The sequence below is a fragment of the Apodemus sylvaticus genome, chromosome 1 (assembly GCF_947179515.1).
Source record: "Apodemus sylvaticus chromosome 1, mApoSyl1.1, whole genome shotgun sequence".
NCBI lineage: Eukaryota > Metazoa > Chordata > Mammalia > Rodentia > Muridae > Apodemus > Apodemus sylvaticus.
In genome coordinates, this window is record NC_067472.1 from 125,822,567 (window position 1) to 125,840,167 (window position 17,601).

A 17,601-nucleotide genomic window follows, 5' to 3' on the forward strand; every position below is an offset into this window, starting at 1 on the left:
CGGCCTCTTCTGGTGGTTTCTGTTTTTATTGGGATTTTTTTTCAATACTTTTTGGAACCTAGAATATAATCCCTTCTTACTTATTTTATTTACTTATATCTTTTTCAATACTGGAAATTGAATTAAGGGTCTTCTGCATTTGAGGAAAGCATTCTTGCCTCCCACTGAGCTATATCCCCAGTTCCTTTCTTAGTTCTCACTAAGATACCAGGCCTAGCTTTGAACTCGTGCTGTATCCAAGACTAGTTTGGAACTTGCAATCCTCCTGCCTTAGCCTCATAAATAGTGTGGATTCTTGGACAATGTCATCAGATCTAGCTTCTCAAACTGGGTTTTTATGCACATACCATACATGAAGTGCAATTCTTCACCTAGGCCTGCATAGGCTAGTGTTCTGTCTCTGTAGGGAATACCTGTAGTCAGAAAAGTTGTGTTTTGGCTCATGGATTTGGAGGTTCCAGCTCATGACCCTATCGCTTTTGGATCTATGGTGATGTATGCCGTGGTGTTGGCTACACAGCGGAATAAAACTTCTCAACTCCTGGCAGATGGGAAGCAGGAAGGGAGAGAAGATCCCAGGGCCTCAATACCCCTTTCAATAGCAGGACCCAGTATGAGGCATGGAGGTATGTGTCTACAATCTCTGCACTGGAGAAACTAAGGCAGGGTGGCTGACACCAGTTTGAGACCAGCCTAGACTACTCATTGAGATCCTATCCCAAGAAAGGAAGACAAAAGGAAAAAGCAAGACTGAGGACCTCACTGCTAACCTCCTGCCACCAGGCACCACCTCCTAAAAAGGCCACTATCTCCCAGTAGCTAGAGCCAGAGACTGGTAACTAAGCCAGGTGTACCCTAGGGGTGAGTTGAGTTGATATTCAAACCATGATAGTAAGGTTTGGTAGGCCGCTGATCAGACAGACACATGGTAGCTCTTGATTCACAAATTTTAGACAACCAATGGATATAAAGTATTTGTTTTTGCTAGAATCGCTGTTCACTCTGGTATAAGCTTGTTCCCCATGGTTTATTTGTCCTTCCTATTAGAATGGGCAACTTCTAGGCCTTCTGGCAAACTCTCCCTGGATCTTGAGCAAGGCTAGAGTTGTGGATCAGGTGGGGTAAGGACTAGAGTAAGAGCAGGTTCAGAGAGGCCTCTGGGAAGCGCCCTCTGTGGGTGCACCGATGAAGGTGCCAAGAGTTTAAGGTACCCCCCAAATCCCACACATTCCACTGTGGCAGAATCCAGGGGCTGAAGCGTGTCCCACCGACCAGAGGCTTCTTCTGTGTTCCACACAATCGTATTGATGGCAAGAGGCCCACATCTGGGAGCACTCAGAATTGGAGGTGGTGATGGCGGCCAGTGGTTCCTCCGGGACAATGATTATTTTGGACTTCTTCCCAAACCTTCTCATTGAAAGTTTGTCCTGTGATATCCTTGATCCTGCCAATGGCTGCGCCATCTTCCAGGGCCTTTCTTCTCACTTTTTAGGTGCGATAACTATTTTTTTTTTTACTCTACAAACTATAGAGAGGGGCAGTGTCAAATAGAGGTTAACATCCCAGACGCTGAGCCTGACAGCATGGGCCGGACCAGCAGCTGCTTGGACTAAAAGTAGCCTGTGGCCCAGGGAAGTTGCTAACCTTCAGTACCTCAAGCCTGACTGCAAAATGATACTAAGGATATTTGCTCTGAGAAGTTGCCTTCAGGTTTAGTGAGCAATATTTGCAAAATCAAAAGGCTCATCAAAGAACGCGTGTGTGTGTGTGTGTGTGTGTGTGTGTGTGTGTGTGTGTGTGTTTGTAAGTCAGTGGCTGGAAACTCCATCATTCTGCATGGTGACTGTAAATCAAAGATGGCGGGACTGGAGGTTGGGGGTAGGCCAAGCAAGTGCTGTGGCCCCAGGCACCATGCTAAGCAACTTGAGACAAACTGCCACTTTGGACCAGTGGAAAGTTCATCTCTGAAAATGAAGAACACTATGCGTTCATGTTTCATTGACTTGCTCAGGATCACGAGACTCCTAAGCCAGGTGTCCAAAGTTTGAGCCCAAAACTCCACACTTAGCTCTTCTTCTGAGAGTCTGGCTTACCTTGTACTTCAGTGGGTTCACCACATACGTTCTCGATGGCACTGCTGTTTGATTTATAATCACCACACAGAATGATTGAGTTTCCAGCCACTGGCTTACACACACACACACACACACACACACACACACACACTGCTCAAACCCAGTTGTACCTTCTTTTTTTTTTTTCAATTTCTTGTTTTCTGTTGTGGATTATGGCTTTGCTAAGTCACAAGACACTTAGCAAATAGACCTCAGTGTGATGGTGCACATATACTATCTCAGCATTTTGGAGGTAGAGGCGAGGGGGTCAGGAGTGTCAGTCATGAGACACTACATGAGACCTTATTTCAAATAAGGAGGTATATAGGAAAATGTTGTCCTCACAATATTAAGGATTCAATAAGCATCAACTGCAGACCCACCCCGGGATTGTAATCTGTATCAAAATGCTTATTTTCACTAGTCCAAGTAGAAGCATGCCAGCATATGTATATTTTTACTATTTTCTTTTTTGTAATATATATTACATGATAACACAAGGAAAATGTATTCCAGGCACTCTGATATTAACAACTCCTCTTTCCTGTGTGTGTGTCTGCATGTGTTTACTTGTATGCCAATTTGAAAGTTTTGTGTATGTGATCTTTGCCTTGGTTGGAGTTGTGTTTTGTTAAATGTTCATTTGTTCAGATATTTTAATGTTACCTTTCTTTACCTATTTTGCTGGTTGGTTTTATCAGCTTGATATAAACTTAGGCATATCTGAGAAAAGTGAATTTTAATTGAGAAAATGCCTCTACAACTATAGGAGAGTATTTCTCCTATCTCCTACAGAGTTGCCTATAGGAGAAACTGCAGGGCAATTTCCTTTTTAATGATGAATGTGGGAGGGCCCAGCTCACCGTGGGTGGTGCCATTCCTGAGCAGGGGGTCTTGCGTTGTATTAGAAAGCAGGTCCAGCAAGCTATGTGGAGGAAGCCAGTAAGAGGCATTCATACATGGCCCTTGCATCGGTTCCTGCTCCAGGTACCTGCTTGAGTTCTTGCTCTGCCTTCCCTCAGCAATGGAGTGTGATTTGAGCATTGTAAGATGAAATAAAACTCTTTCCTCTGTAAGTTTCCACAAGTCATGGTGTTTATCCCAGCAATAGAAACCCTGAGTTACCCCTCATCTATATTCTGCTATTACCTAAATACACACACACATATCCACATGGCTTTCACACAAACACACACATATATGCATCATTCAACTGAATATATGAGTTTATTTTCTTGAAGAAAGGGAACTGCACAGATACTAGTGTTCACAATAGACCCCCAAACTACAAGCAATGTGCTTGCCTTTACGTGGGACTAACAGGTATGAAAGTGTTTGTTATCAGGAAGACCGTGGTGTCTGGTTACTACTCCCACATGACCACAACCATTTGGCTTGGTTTAGACTAAAGGTAGCACCTTCTGTCACACCGTGACAAGCAGAGGCAGACAGCTTTTCAAAACTACAGTAACAAAATCTGAGTTCTGCTGACACTCCATGGTAGAGCTGCTGGCCGTGCAGTACCAAGAGAGCGTCAGTGTGGGGCCACCCAGATTCTAAAGTTGCAGGAGGTTTCCAGGCTGATTTCCACAAATGGAGATAGGTTAGATGAAGTGAGCCAAGGAACTAAAGCAGGAAAAGGAAGCAAGAGGCAGAGGGCATCAAAGGGGCAGGGATACAGCAAGGATCTGATGAGAGCGACATGCTGCAAGCTGGGTTCTTTCTCTCTCTCTCTCTCTCTCTCTCTCTCTCTCTCTCTCTCTCTCTCTGTTTCTCCTCTTCCCTCCTCCCCCTCTCCCCCTCTTCCTGCCCCCCTCCCTTCCTGGAGCAGCACATCCTCACCCCGCCCACACCCTGAGCAGGAAGACTACCTCATGGAAGTCAAGTCAAGCATTGCTAAGTGCCTGGCCTCTGTGTACTCTGAACCTGGACACATTTATTTATTGGCTTACAATGTTGTTGCCTCAATCTTTTAAGGGGTTGGATACACAACCTCAACTAGAAAAGTTCTGCTCAGATGGTCCATAAAAGCCTACTGTGCCTATTCCTGTCTACCTGAATGTGGCACCTAACAAATTAAGTCTGGCAAAATGAATTTGTCAGTCGTCTTGACTGAGGCTGTAAGTGTTAGTGTTGGCCAGGGGTATAAAAATCACCGCAGGGCAATAGTGGTGCATGCCTTTAATTCCAGCACTTGGGAGGCAGAGGCAAGCAGATTTCTGAGTTCGAGGCCAGCCTGGTCTACAGAGTGAGTTCCAGGACACAGAGAAACCCTGTCTCAAAAAAAAAAAAAACAAAACAAAAAAAACCCAAAAAAACAAAAACAAAAAAAACAAAAAAAAAAACAAAAAAAAAAACAAAAAAAAAAAAAAACCAAAAAAAAAAACCCCCCAAAAAAACCAAAACCAAAACCAAAAAAATAAAAACCAACAACAACAACAAAATCACCTGAGAAATCTAGTGGTTCACCTGTTTACCCGATCCCTGGATCATTTGACCCCTCCCCGATGAGGGAATTGTAGGGCAGAGCTAAGGATTCTAAGGTAGGACAAACTGTCTAGGTGATCTTGATTTGCATGCTGGATTAAGACCCGATCAAGCTGGATTCCACCAAGGAGAAACAGGGGCGTGTTCGTAGAGGCAGCCTTCCCCAACTCTGTTTCTGTTCTAGCTCATCGCTCTAAATCTTGGGTACATTTCACCTCATGCTCTCTCAGCTCTCTTTTCAGGATACTTTGGGAGGGTGTCTGAGCACACAGACCTGAAGCCAAACCATTCTAGCTACTCATGAGCTGCAAAACCTAAAGCCAAAGCACTCCATTTTCTCCATTTTCTTGGGATTATTTCACCATTTGTCAAATGGGGAGGCATGATAGTATGTACCTGATAGGAGTAAGTCAGACTATTCAGAGGAAAAAAATGGTGCCTGGTACAAAATAAACACGCAACCAGTGGGGCAGGGGAGGGACAGCAGCAGCATGGCCCCAACAACTGTTAGCACTAATTAGACCCAGCACTTACATCTGGATGTCATGTCTCCTGGGTGACACTGGAAGCCATTGTGGATTTTCATTTCATTCAGTGTCCCTGGGAATCTCGGCTGTAGAGTTGTTGGCCCAAGTGAGCTCTTCACATTTGTTCAAGACAACACCCTCTCACTGAGAACAACCATGTGCCAGGGCTTGAACTAGGTGTGAAGGGGCCTGACACACCCAAACAGGAGCTCAGAATATCAATAAAAAGCTTAACTCACAGGTATTGACAGGGACATGCAAAGTACAAAAGTACAAAAGTACAAAAGTACAAAAGTACAAAAACCAAGGAGATTTCAGGGCAAAAAGGTAACTTCACACCAACTCATTTTCATGGAGGCATATAACCTTCCCCAGGCTCTTAAGATCTTTTCATGAAAAATTTGGAAAATTATTTCATATAAGATTGTAAGTCTCATTTTTCCAACCCCTATTCAATCCCAAAGTTTATTTTTAAAAGCAGGCATATGATATATATTTTTTTTCACAATGCTAGCCCTAGAAAAGGTCTCAGAACTCCCCTGTGCTAATGCTCTGACTGTGCAGATGAAAAAGCCAAGGTCTCAGTCAGTGAGGCATTTTGCCTGTGCTTGTAACTAACTGCTGGCAGCCAAGCTGGGATTATTACAGTGGTCTTTGGAATCTAGGCAAAGCCTATTGTATAACCGCCATCCAGCATCACTGAAATCATAGCAGGAAGCAGCACCACGCCTGGCTAAGTGTGTATACTCATTAGTTCCATGTTAATTGACCTCTGATGGTGCGCTTGATACTGGCCGAGCATTAGGAATAAAATGGATGTCACAGCACACATGGTGCTGACTCTTGTAGAGCCTTACTAGTGTGAGATGCAAGCCAATCACATGGTAAAGCGAGTGCTTTCTGCAGCAAAGGCTAAGCAGGAACTAAAGGAGAAGGAAGGGCAGGCTTCAGGCAGCTGTCTAAATGGGATGCAGCTTGAGTGGAGGACTGAGAACCTGCCCGCCATGCTGAGAAGCTGAAGAAGCTTATTCCAGGACATGAAGGAGTTGGCGATAGCGCACTGATGCAGAAAGGACACTTGCCATTCTAGAGTCTTCAGAAACTGTGCGATCGATCATACGTTAACCTGTGAGAGGGCAGACGGCACAGGACACCCTGTGGAAGCTGTGTGATACAGGCTTTGGGAAGGGCTGTGCATTTTACCAGAAGTACAACATTGTTTCCACAAGGAAGTGGGGAGTTCAGGGTCTCCCTCCTTTGCTGTGGAAACATGAGCTGTGACAATCCTTCTGAACAAGGAAAACTAGAAGATATGCAGACGCATGCAGATGAGCCAGGCAGGTGTTAATTTTGAATTGCTAGTTCCAAGCTCTTTGTTTTGCGTCACTGTAGGTTTCGTGGATGGTAGGAGCCACCCATGAAAAGTATCAATGTGTGTGTGGGGGGGGAGGCGGTCTGGAGAGAGCACGCAGTCCTAAACACTGCTGCGCTCACATAGAGCTGGGATTCAGTTCTTGGTACCCATGAATCACCCAAAACTTAGTTCCAGGGGAATCCAACACCCTCTTCTGACCTCCCCAGACACTAGGCACACACATGGTGCACACATACATGCAAGCAGGCAAAACACAATACACATAAAATAAAGTAACAACCACTTGTGTTTTGATTGTTCCAATGTCAACAGTATTGTCATGAGAACTTTGCCACAGAAAGATGAATGGGGAGCAGAAAAGTGTAACAAAGAGGCAAGAATAAAGTCATCTGTTTACCTGCTAGCAAATTCTTTATCTCAGATTCAGTCTTCCCTCCAGTGGGTCAGATTGAATTTGTAGGTCATCTTTAAAAGTTGCAATAAGCAGTGTATGGTGAGGAAAATGCATACACGTTACACTATGAGGTAGCCTCGTGGTCCACCCAGCCCAGATGGCTATCACCACAGTGCGCAAACCTGAGTGCGGAACTGAAATTCCCATTGGATCTTAGGTGCCACAGTACCAAGAGGCTTAGTCACCACTGGGCAAAATGGATGAAGAGCCCGGAGCAGACAAGCTGGGCGTCTCTACTTGCCTCTGTGTACCTGCAGTAGATGAGACTAAAGTAAGGGACAAACATGGAAGTCCCACTGGGCTGGTGAGATGGCTCAGTGGTTAAGAGCACTGGCTGCTCATCCTGAGGACCTGGGTTCGATTCCCAGCACCCACATGGCCGCTCATAATCATCTCTAACTCCAGTCCGAGGGATCTGACATTCCTTTCTAGCCTCCGTGGGAACTCTATGTATGTGGTGCACAGATATTCATGTAATTAAGACATCTAGTACAGAAAATAAAAATTAAACAAATCCCATACATATAAAATACATTTTAATTTTTTTAAATAACCCATTATTTAAAAACAATCAAACAAAAGCCAAAATTACATTGTACCCTGAACATGTGTAGAATCATCAGTCAATTAAAATACTACTCATTTATATCTTCAAGGTTGATTTTATGTTATTTTGTATGTACTTGTATGTGGTTCAATTTCCTCCTCGGAGGCCAAAAGAGGGTTTTAGAACCCATGGATGCAGAGTTACAAACAGTTATGACCTTCCAGATGTGGGTGCTGGAAACCAAACTCAGGTCCTCTGCAAGAGCTCCTAACCACTGAGCCATCTCTCCAAGCTCACCATTTAAAACATTTTTACATAATTATTGTTTTATACTAAAGACCACCAGAGTTTTATCCCTTGGAACTTGAGTGGCTTCCAGCTTCTTTTCCAACATGCAAATCTATTTATGCTGGTTGTTAGTTCAGTCCCTGCCTGACTCTGAACAGGAAATTAGTGTGTTGTATCTGGATTCGTTTCTGATTTTTCTCATAGCTAAGGCTTTGGCTCCAGGCTCTTACACCTTGTATCTGCCTCGCTGCACAAAGAACTGATATCCTGTATGCAGCCTTCTGCACTTTATCCCGTGCAAGGCTGTGCCAATAGCCTCTCAGAACCATGTCTTGACTCAAGGAGAGTCCCGGGGAAGGCAGGAATGATTGCTTGGCAAGACCCTGGCTTAGGAGCTATGTGGACCCAGTAAGCCTCAGTGATGTGTGCTCAGGGGAGCCATGGCTGCAGTTCCCACATTTCTTTCACACAAAGTATGATTATAGGGAAGTGCTTCCATATGGTTGCGGGAACTCGCAGCCAAACTGGCTTCAGCTGGCCAGTTTCAGAGCCACAGCAGACAGGATGGGGCCACCAAGAGACAGAATCAAGAACATGAAGCACCATGACTTTGTGTGAGCACGCTACCTTTAGCCTTGGCACGGGGGCTTCCGAGTGAATGAAATGCCGGCATTTACCACATCACACATACCTTATTGCAAAGTGTCTGCCTGATCACTCTGGATCTCCTTCCTGCACAGAAACTAGGCAGAAACAGTAGAAACATTCAGGATTATTAACCAGCAGCATCCCCAGTGGGCGGAAAGATCTCTGGGGCTTGCTGCTCAGCCAGCCGAACTAACAGCAAACTCCAGACTCAGTGAGCAACCCTGTCACAAGGGAATAAGGTAGACAATGACAAAGCAGGACTTCTAACGTCTTCCTCTGGCCTCAGCATACATATGTCATGGTGGGTGTTTGTCCCTGAACACACATGTACAATCACACATACATACCATACACAAACGAAAGAAAAAGTGAAGAAGAGTAAGTCAAAATGACAAATCCGGGGCTTATAGACATACATAAAATTTTCCAAGAGAAAAAGATTTAACTTAAAGAAAATGTTTCATTAGTACTTTGAGAATTCCATATGTCATATTGTGGTCACATTCGTCTCTCTACCAAGTCCTCCCAGATCTATACTCATGCCCAGCCGACTTTGTATCCTCATTTCTTTTAAAGCAATTAAATATTTTACTAGAATCTCATAAGGATCTATACTGACAGTTGATAAGAGGAGAGAAGAGATAAAAGATAGGAAAGGAGGAAGGAAGGAAGGGAGGAGGGAAGGAAGGAAATGCAATAAAACCTAGATCTAGACCTAGGGGGAGAGAAAGAGAGGACGGACCTTCATCACAAGCAGGGAACTAGGGCTGTGGATGCCTCCGTCTGTAAAATACTTACCACACAAGTATAAGAGCCCTGGTTCGGATCCCCAGCACCCAAACCTGGCATAGGGACCCATGGCAGTAACCTTACCATTTCAGGGGTTCACACAGGCACATTCTTCCAATTCTGCTTTCTCCTCCGGTCTGCCCTTCCCCGACACCCATCAGCAACTCTCTTAAAAGCCATTCTCAAGCTATTTTCTAAAATCAATTTTGTGAGACATTTCTTAACATCTCTGGTGTTTAATATTCTCCCCTGCAAGATGGGTTTGACAATATCAAAGCTGGAGTGCAAGAGACCTAGTGAAATGAAATGACATCAGACATCCAAGGAGAACTCTGACCATCATAAAATACTATGTCCTCTTGGTACCAGTGATGACAATGGGTGGGATGCTTAGCACTTGGGTTTTACCCCATCAAGAACAACCATGTCATGTGCTATAATTTTGCTTGGTGACACAGAAGTCCTGGGGATCGACTTTGCTTTCTGAATAAATGACACAGAGTTGGAAGAATTGGAAGACATCAGGCAGTCAGAAGAGACAGGTGGTACTCTGAAAGGCTGCTTTCAGGAAGGCACCTGGGGGAGAACACTAACACAACAAAACAAGTAGTCATCTCACTGTGACAGGAAGCAGCTAGAGTGAGGGACACAGAATTGGAAGCCTTCACTGCCATCTCTTCTTACCTGAGGTGGATGTGATGTCTAACTGTTCAACTATGTTCATAGCCATGAACAAATGCATGGTCTCAGGATGTGGAGAGAGAAGCCCTTGAGTCCTGGAAGGCAGCACACAGCAGGGGAGAAGTCTACCCTCCCTTGACAAGTCCTTGGAAACATTATCTGGGTTTCATTGGATTTGGGATATGGGCATTCCTATTGGCACACCAGCCATCAGAGTCACCTACTTCATGAAGTCTATGGAAAGAAAACTCCATGATTTCGTTTCCACTCTTACCTTCCCTCACTATGATCCCTCTGTCTTTTCACTATCACTAGTGAGTTCCATCTCCTTTCCACCTAGTGAGCACATCTCACTGTCCTTACACTCTGTGACCACCTAATGAAGAGCCAGTCAGATTCAAGAGGATGGAACAAGTGTCCTTTCCCACCAGGGTCTCCCATGGGCCCTGAATTCACTCCCTTCTCATTCTTGGAAAAGCCCTCCACACATTCTCATCTCCTCGCCCCACATCAGCTCACTGTGATCAGGCTCATGCATCTGAAATTCACTGTTGACACTCTTGTGAGGATTACAGATCACCTGCATACTGCTAGAATTAAATGTGTGCTTGTGTGCTTGTGTGTGTGTGTGTGTGTGTGTGTGTGTGTGTCCTGGACTGCAGCCATCTTCACAAGAGCATTTGGCAGAGCTCACAAGATGACTCGGTCCTTTGGCTTCTGTGACATCGCTCTCCCTAAATCCTGGATTTACCTACCTACTCTTCTCCTCTGATTAAATGTTGGAGTTCTCAGGATGCAACCCACGGCTGCTTCCTGTTCTCTATGCTCCCTTTAGGTGGGCTGCTATATACATGACTGAATCCCACAAGTCAGGGCATCTTCCCATCAGCCGTGATGGGCTGGCATGCTCCTAACCTACAAACAAACTACACTCTGCAGCTGTTGGAAAGCTTCAGAATAGTGTAAAGGGATTGAATATCCAGAGAACCAGTATTCCTGAGAGAAGAAAAGTCCAGGAAGTGCGGGTGATGGTGGGGGTGGGGGTGGGGGTGCGGGTTCTCACCCTTGACAGATGCCTCCTTTCTGTGGACGCCAAATCTCAGGAGAACAAATGAACACAGCCAGCCATTTAAGTTCAAAAGGTGTGTCATCCCTTGTCTCCCAGTGTAGTATTTACTCAAAGAACTTACTCTCTTTCCAGAATTTCTCCTCCTAGATGCCTTCCCAAGTATCCCATCCTCACCCTCTCCTGCCACACTCACCCAGACCAAGGCTTTCAGGCGTGTAAACATAGTTTCCTATTTGAACTCCCTGCTTCCAGAATGTTCTTGAAGGTGATCTGCAAGTTCTCCTGTGTCACTTCACTGCCAAAATGTTTTGATGACTCCATCTGACCCGGAATATAAAATAGGCTGATGACAGCTTTTATGGTTGACAACTGAATACTGTTCTGTCTTATCTTCTACTTCTCAATGTACATTCATGCAACTCTGAGCAGGACCTCGATATAGCCCAGTTTGTTTGGTGTGATGGAGCATGCCTAGAATTCCAGCACTCAGGAAGCTTCAAATGGTTCAGCCTAGGCTGTGAGAGTGCAAGCACACACACACACACACACACACACACACACAATGGCAGGTTGTCCTCTAGTGTTACATCACAACTTGACTTTGTGTTTCCTCTTCTTGCAAGATCCCATCCTCCTGTAGTTTCTGCTTCCTGTCCTCCCTGTTTCTGTCCTCCCTGCTTCTGTTCTCCCTGCTTCTGTCCTCCCTTTCCTTTATCCCTTCATTCCTTCCTCTCTTCCATTCCCATAATAGTCTTCTCAACCTAGGAATAAATAAGATCCTAACTTCATATAACAACCATACACTAAAACAAATTGAAACTTTAAAGGTAGAAAACAAGAAACAAGAAAATTGGAGCCAGAGAAGGGGATCCCTTACTGACCTAACAGTGGTCCTGTGCTCAGTTCCCAGTGTCCAATCTCATGTTCTCTCTCTCTCTCTCTCTCTCTCTCTCTCTCTCTCTCTCTCTCTCTCTCTCTCTCTCTGTCTCTCTCTCCCTCTCTCTCTCTATCTCTCTTTCTCTGACTTCTATAGTTCTGGAAGACATGTGTTAATGGTATAAAACAAAAGAAAAAATTTGCTTGCTCTTGGGTACTCTGATAGGACAGTGATTTTGAGAGGCCCCAATACAGATGTTATGTCCTGCAAAGCTTGAAATATTCACTAGCTGGCCATAAACACATACAGTTGGCCCCTTAATTAAAGAGATACATTACTGAAATTGAAAAATAAAACATCTGAAGAAATACAGCTTCATAAGCGCTGCTTCCACAATACAAGCAAAATTAAAGACAAATAAGAGACTGAACCTTCATTTGAAACAAGTGACAGACTAAAGATAAGCATTCCTTGTATGCAAAGTTTACAGAAATAAAAGTTAAGAAATGGTAAAGCAGACAAATGGCTTCAACTGATTAACTGAAAAATGAGACAAATATTATGTTGTTTTCTATCTTATCATCAATGATAAGAAGACAAATAAAATGAAATTATGACCCTAGTTTACCTGAAAAAATATTTTAGGCTATTTAAAAATTGACTACCAGATATTTTAAAAAGAAGTAAGATATTTTGTACTAGCAATAGCTCAAAAAATGGGGAACCATTAAAGAGTTGTTAGAACCAGATTTGATGTGCCCTTTCAAAAGACAATTTGAAAAATAATAACTTTTAAAAAAAATGAACTGACTTTCTGAAAACTCGTCAAAGTTAATTCCATTCAGACGAGTTCAGCATCAGGAACATGTTGCTCTGGTCAGAGTGGAAACCCGCGGCTTGCTTATGCTACTACAGAGCTAGGTTTCAACACTTACTTTTCTCAGGAGACAGGTGCGTCTTGGTCTGACCCCGCACCAGCCTGCAGGTGGAGCCGTCCCCAGCACAGACGCCACAGTTGTCTTCCTTGGCATTACTTCCCAGCTGTCTATCACAGCCCACGGTCTGTGCAGAAAAAAGAGCAGAAGACATCTCACTCAGGATGTTCTCTTGCTTCACTTTATGAGCTGGCTGTCTTTACGAGGACACCATTTTGGACGTGTGAACTGATGGGATGTCTCAGAGTCTAAGATCATCTCCGTTATTCTTATGCAAGGCAATCACCGAAACTGTCTCCCTGCAACCTTACTCTCCTCTAGGTATATTTCAATTATCTGTATGCCTATAAACAATATTTCTTTTCCACCTTTCTCTCTGACCCCCTCACTCATCTTCCCAGGAGAGTCTCTTGTAGCCCAGATAGCCTTGAACTTGCTGTGTATTGCGGGGTGACATTAACATTGTCTGATCCATCAGCCTCCACCTCCCAAGTGCTCAGGGTGAAGGTTTGCCTCATCTCATCCGGTTCACGTGGTGTGAGGACCAAGCTTAGCACTCTATGATGCTGGACAAGCACTCTACCAACTGGGCTACATCCCCAGCCCCTCTTCCTGCCCCTTCTTTCTCTCCACTCCTACTTTTGCCCCAGAATCTCATTTCTTGCACCCAATGTGTATGCCTCAGGCCCACAGACTGTCTGTACATTTGCATCGATGCAGAAAAATCTACAGAAAAATCCTCCATCTACATCTACATTTCTTTATCACTAGCTGCTCTGACCCCCAGGTTGCCTCCACCATATAATTACATCCATGTGTCTACAGATGACGGTCAAGAGAGAAACAAGGAGTTGTGTCCCATACAAAACATGGTTTGCTGTTATCTCTCAGCTTCCTGTGTCACTATGCCTGTGTGTGTGTGATAATGAAACTGTCCTTATATCCAAGATATACAAAGAACTCATGAAGGTAGACTCTAGAGAGCCAAATAACCCCATTAAAAATGGGATAGAGAGCTAAACAAAGAATTTTCACTTGAGGAATATCGAATGGCTGAGAAGCACCTAAAGAAATGTTCAACATCCTTAGTCATCAGGGAAATGCAAATCAAAACAACAACATTCTCACCTCACACCAGTCAGAATGGCTAAGGTTAAAAACTCAGGAGACAGCAGGTACTGGTGAGGATGTGGAGAAAGAGGAACACTCCTCCACTGCTGGTGGGGTTGAAAGCTGGTACAACCACTCTGGAAATCAATCTGGTGGTTCCTCAGAAAACTGGGAATGATACTTCCAGAGGACCCCACTCCTGGGCATATACCCAAAGGATTCCCCGGCATGTAATAAAGATACATGCTCCACTAAGTTCATAGAAGCCCTATTTATAATAGCCAGAAGCTGGAAAGAACCCAGATGTCCCTTAACGGAGGAATGGATACAAAAAATGTGGTATATATACACAATGGAGTACTATTTAGCCATTAGAAACAATGAATTCATGAAATTTTTAGACAAATGGATGGAACTGGAGAATATCATCCTAAGTGAGGTAACCCAGTCTCAAAAGAACACTCATGGTATGCACTCACTGATAAACAGATATTAGCCTAGAAGCTTGGAATATCCAAGACACAATTCACATATCAAATGATGTCCAAGAAGAAGGAAGGAGTGGGCCCTGGTCCTGGAAAGGCTCAGTGCAGCAGTGTAAGGGAATACCAGGACAGGGAAGTGGGAGGGGGTGATTGGGGAACAGGGGGAGGGAAGAAGGCTTATGGGACTTTCAGGGAGGGGGGATCCAGAAAAGGGGAAATCATTTGAAATGTAAACAAAGAATATATCAAATTAAGAAAAGAAAGAAAAAGAAAGCAAAAGAAACTGTCCTTAGAGGAGAATAGCTGTGGTTTGTATTTCTTTTCCTTTTCACAAATAAGACTTTTATATAAAGTGTGACCAGTGATCTTTACAAGTCTAATAGTTTATCTCTACTTCCTGATGTTATTCACAAGCCTGGCAATGAAGTGCAGGGGCTGTGAAGACAGTCATGACAAATCCTGATTCATCTACCACATCCTTTAAAATACAGGATGCTGGGCAAGTAGTCAGACTCCCAGAGACTCATTTTCCTCAACAGTGAGGAGAGTTAAAGTTGCCAATGTGTAGTTCACAAAGGCCTAGCAAGACTTAAAGGAGAAACGTTTTGTGGAAAAGCAGCGCAGCCATCAGACAATTCTCGAGAGTTCTAAAGGGCGGGCTGGTGGGGGGGGGGGGCTATCAGTTTGACTGTTTCTCTCTGGTGTCAGCTTTGGACTCCAGAAGCCAGGACACTGCAGCTGGCAGAGCTGTCAAATCACTCTGTTCTCCAGGGGCTGAGGAGAAGAGAGGAACTGGACGGATTTCAAGTCACATTTATAGGGGAGTCTTTCCAAAATGTTGGTGTTGAAGGGCAGGAGAAAGGTGGAATGGGAGCTTCAGGGGAGAGAGAGAGAGAGAGAGAGAGAGAGAGAGAGAGAGAGAGAGAGAGAGAGAGAGAGAGAGAGAGAGAGAGAGAGAGAGAGAGGATACGTTCCAAGGAAATGAGGGAATAGCCGTACTTCAAGATGTTTTCAGTCTCGCCCCAGGATGCCAGGAGTAATGGGGTCTACACTTGCTCCGTGGAATCACAAACGGTGAAAGCTACAGCCCTCAGCATTTAGCCTGACAGGAGAAAGTCTCAAAAGCAAGGCTTCCTATTGGAAACACTGCAGTGGGTATTAAACTATCGGATGAGCAGCTGGAATTAATAACATTTATACTCCTTTATTTTGATAACATGACTTTAAAGATAATATTGGTGACATATCTTTTTAGTTTGTATATGTACATGTATGTTCATGTATGAGTCCAGGAGCACATATATCAGGGAACACATGTGGTGGTCAGAGGCCAGCTGGCCCATGAACTTCCAGGGATCCTCCTATTCCGGCCTCCACAGAGCTGAGATTATAGATACATGTTGCTGTATCCAGCTTCATGTGGGTCCTGAGGATTCGAACTCAGAACCTTGCACTTACATAGCAACCACTTCTCCCAGTGGCCCTATAATACTGTGCTGATTTTTGCTGGATGCATACCATATGCCCCGCATTGTGTCACAAATGCTGCCCGTGGTCTTTCACTTCTTCTCCACAACATCCTTATGATACAGGTAAGACCTTTTATCTACACCTTACAAAGAAGGAGTCTGTCTGCACACAGTGGAGGCTAAATGACTTGCCCCCATGGCAGAGGCAGCACACAGCACCAGTAATGGTTTTAAGCCCCTGATTCCCTAAGCAGAATCCCAACAGTGCACCACGCCTTCTTGCACCTTTGCTCTCAGCAGAAAGACAAGGAAGGTCCCTGTTACAGAAGACTTTTTATGAATATTTACAAGCACATGTGGGACAGCTTAAGGGTGATGGATTCTGGAAACATACTTGCATGGTTGGGATTGGACCAGTGAGTAACTGTGTTCATGAAACTTTCCCCATGGGAAATAATTCTGCCATGAAATAATAGACATCGTCTTCCTGGTCCAAGCTCTGTCCTCACATGTCGCTGTCCCTGAGCGCTTAGCATTTCATGAGGGTGAGAGTCACCCTTTCTCTGTTCATCCAGGAAGGGTGTGTGCTGAAGAGTTAGGGCGAGCTTATTTTGAAGAGTGTTTGGGGCTTTGCAAAATCTTGGGCAATCAAATCCCTCCCAAGCACTTGTATTTGCTTCCTAATTTTTTTTTTAAGTTAAAATTCATCCAAATCTTACAGCCAAACAAAGCATGTGAAAACATCACAGAAAAATGATATTTGAAAAGAAGGTCTGATTGCCCTGCGATTCATCAAATGCAAAGTGGAGCTGCCTCGAAACTGAGGCAGACTGAACGCTGGCTCTCTAAATCTTCCACGGCGCACAATAAGCAAGCCCTAAAATATTATCTGAAGTGTTTTCCGACTTCTGTGACATCTCCTAATGTCAAGATACCCAATTACCATGATTTATAAGCTACTAACTGATAAACGCATCAAGCATATTAGCATCAATTAAATTATCCTTTTCTATACAATGCCAAGCATAAAAGTATAAGTCAATAAGGCAAGATTCTTATCTTGTAGTGTAGTTAATGAGACAAGTTAAAAGTTATAAGACATGGGATAACATAAACACATACTTTAAATATATGAGCAGTGGTTTTTGGAGGACATAATCATTTATAAACAGAATTTGAGCAGAGATTATTTCAAAGTTCAGGCAGATGAAGTTTAAATAAGTGCCATTAATCCAAATTAAGCAAAATATAAAATTTCCAGATAGATCAAGTTTAATCCTTCAAGAAACAAACCAATTTCAAATGAACCTTTTTACTTGATATCTCTGAAAATTATATTTTACTTTAGAGAAAACTTGAAATTGAGCTCATACCTAACTAGAAGCTTTACCCCTACTGACTAGCGTTCGTGATCTTGGAACCTTCCAGGTCCTCTGCACACTACCAGAAAAGAAAGGTAGACATCAATGAAATTGAGCTCTTGCCAAACTAGAAGCTTTATCCATGCTGACGAGTGTTCATGGCCCTGAGACCTTCCATGTATTCTGCACACTATTGGGAAAGAAAATCAATACCATGCGGCTGCAAACCCCGTGACCTGCAACAGTGACCTGCTTGCGAGCTATACTGGTGCAATAGTGTCACAAATGTTAATCAATCAGCTTTTTAGGTTAAATGTTAAAGCCTGCTCCATGAGATGGAACCCATATCTAAAAATGCTAAACTGGCCAAGAGCCTGGGATTAGA

At 43.8% G+C, this 17,601-nt stretch overlaps 1 protein-coding gene across 1 annotated transcript in view; it reads right to left on the reverse strand.

Moving 5' to 3' along the window:
• Adamtsl3 (ADAMTS like 3) overlaps positions 1–17,601 on the reverse strand; it is a 306,645-nt gene that overhangs the window by 137,480 nt on the left and 151,564 nt on the right. The window contains exon 7 of the mRNA XM_052186018.1: positions 12,792–12,918. Coding sequence (XP_052041978.1) covers positions 12,792–12,918 — 127 coding nt within the window. The remainder of the gene's footprint in view (positions 1–12,791; positions 12,919–17,601) is intronic.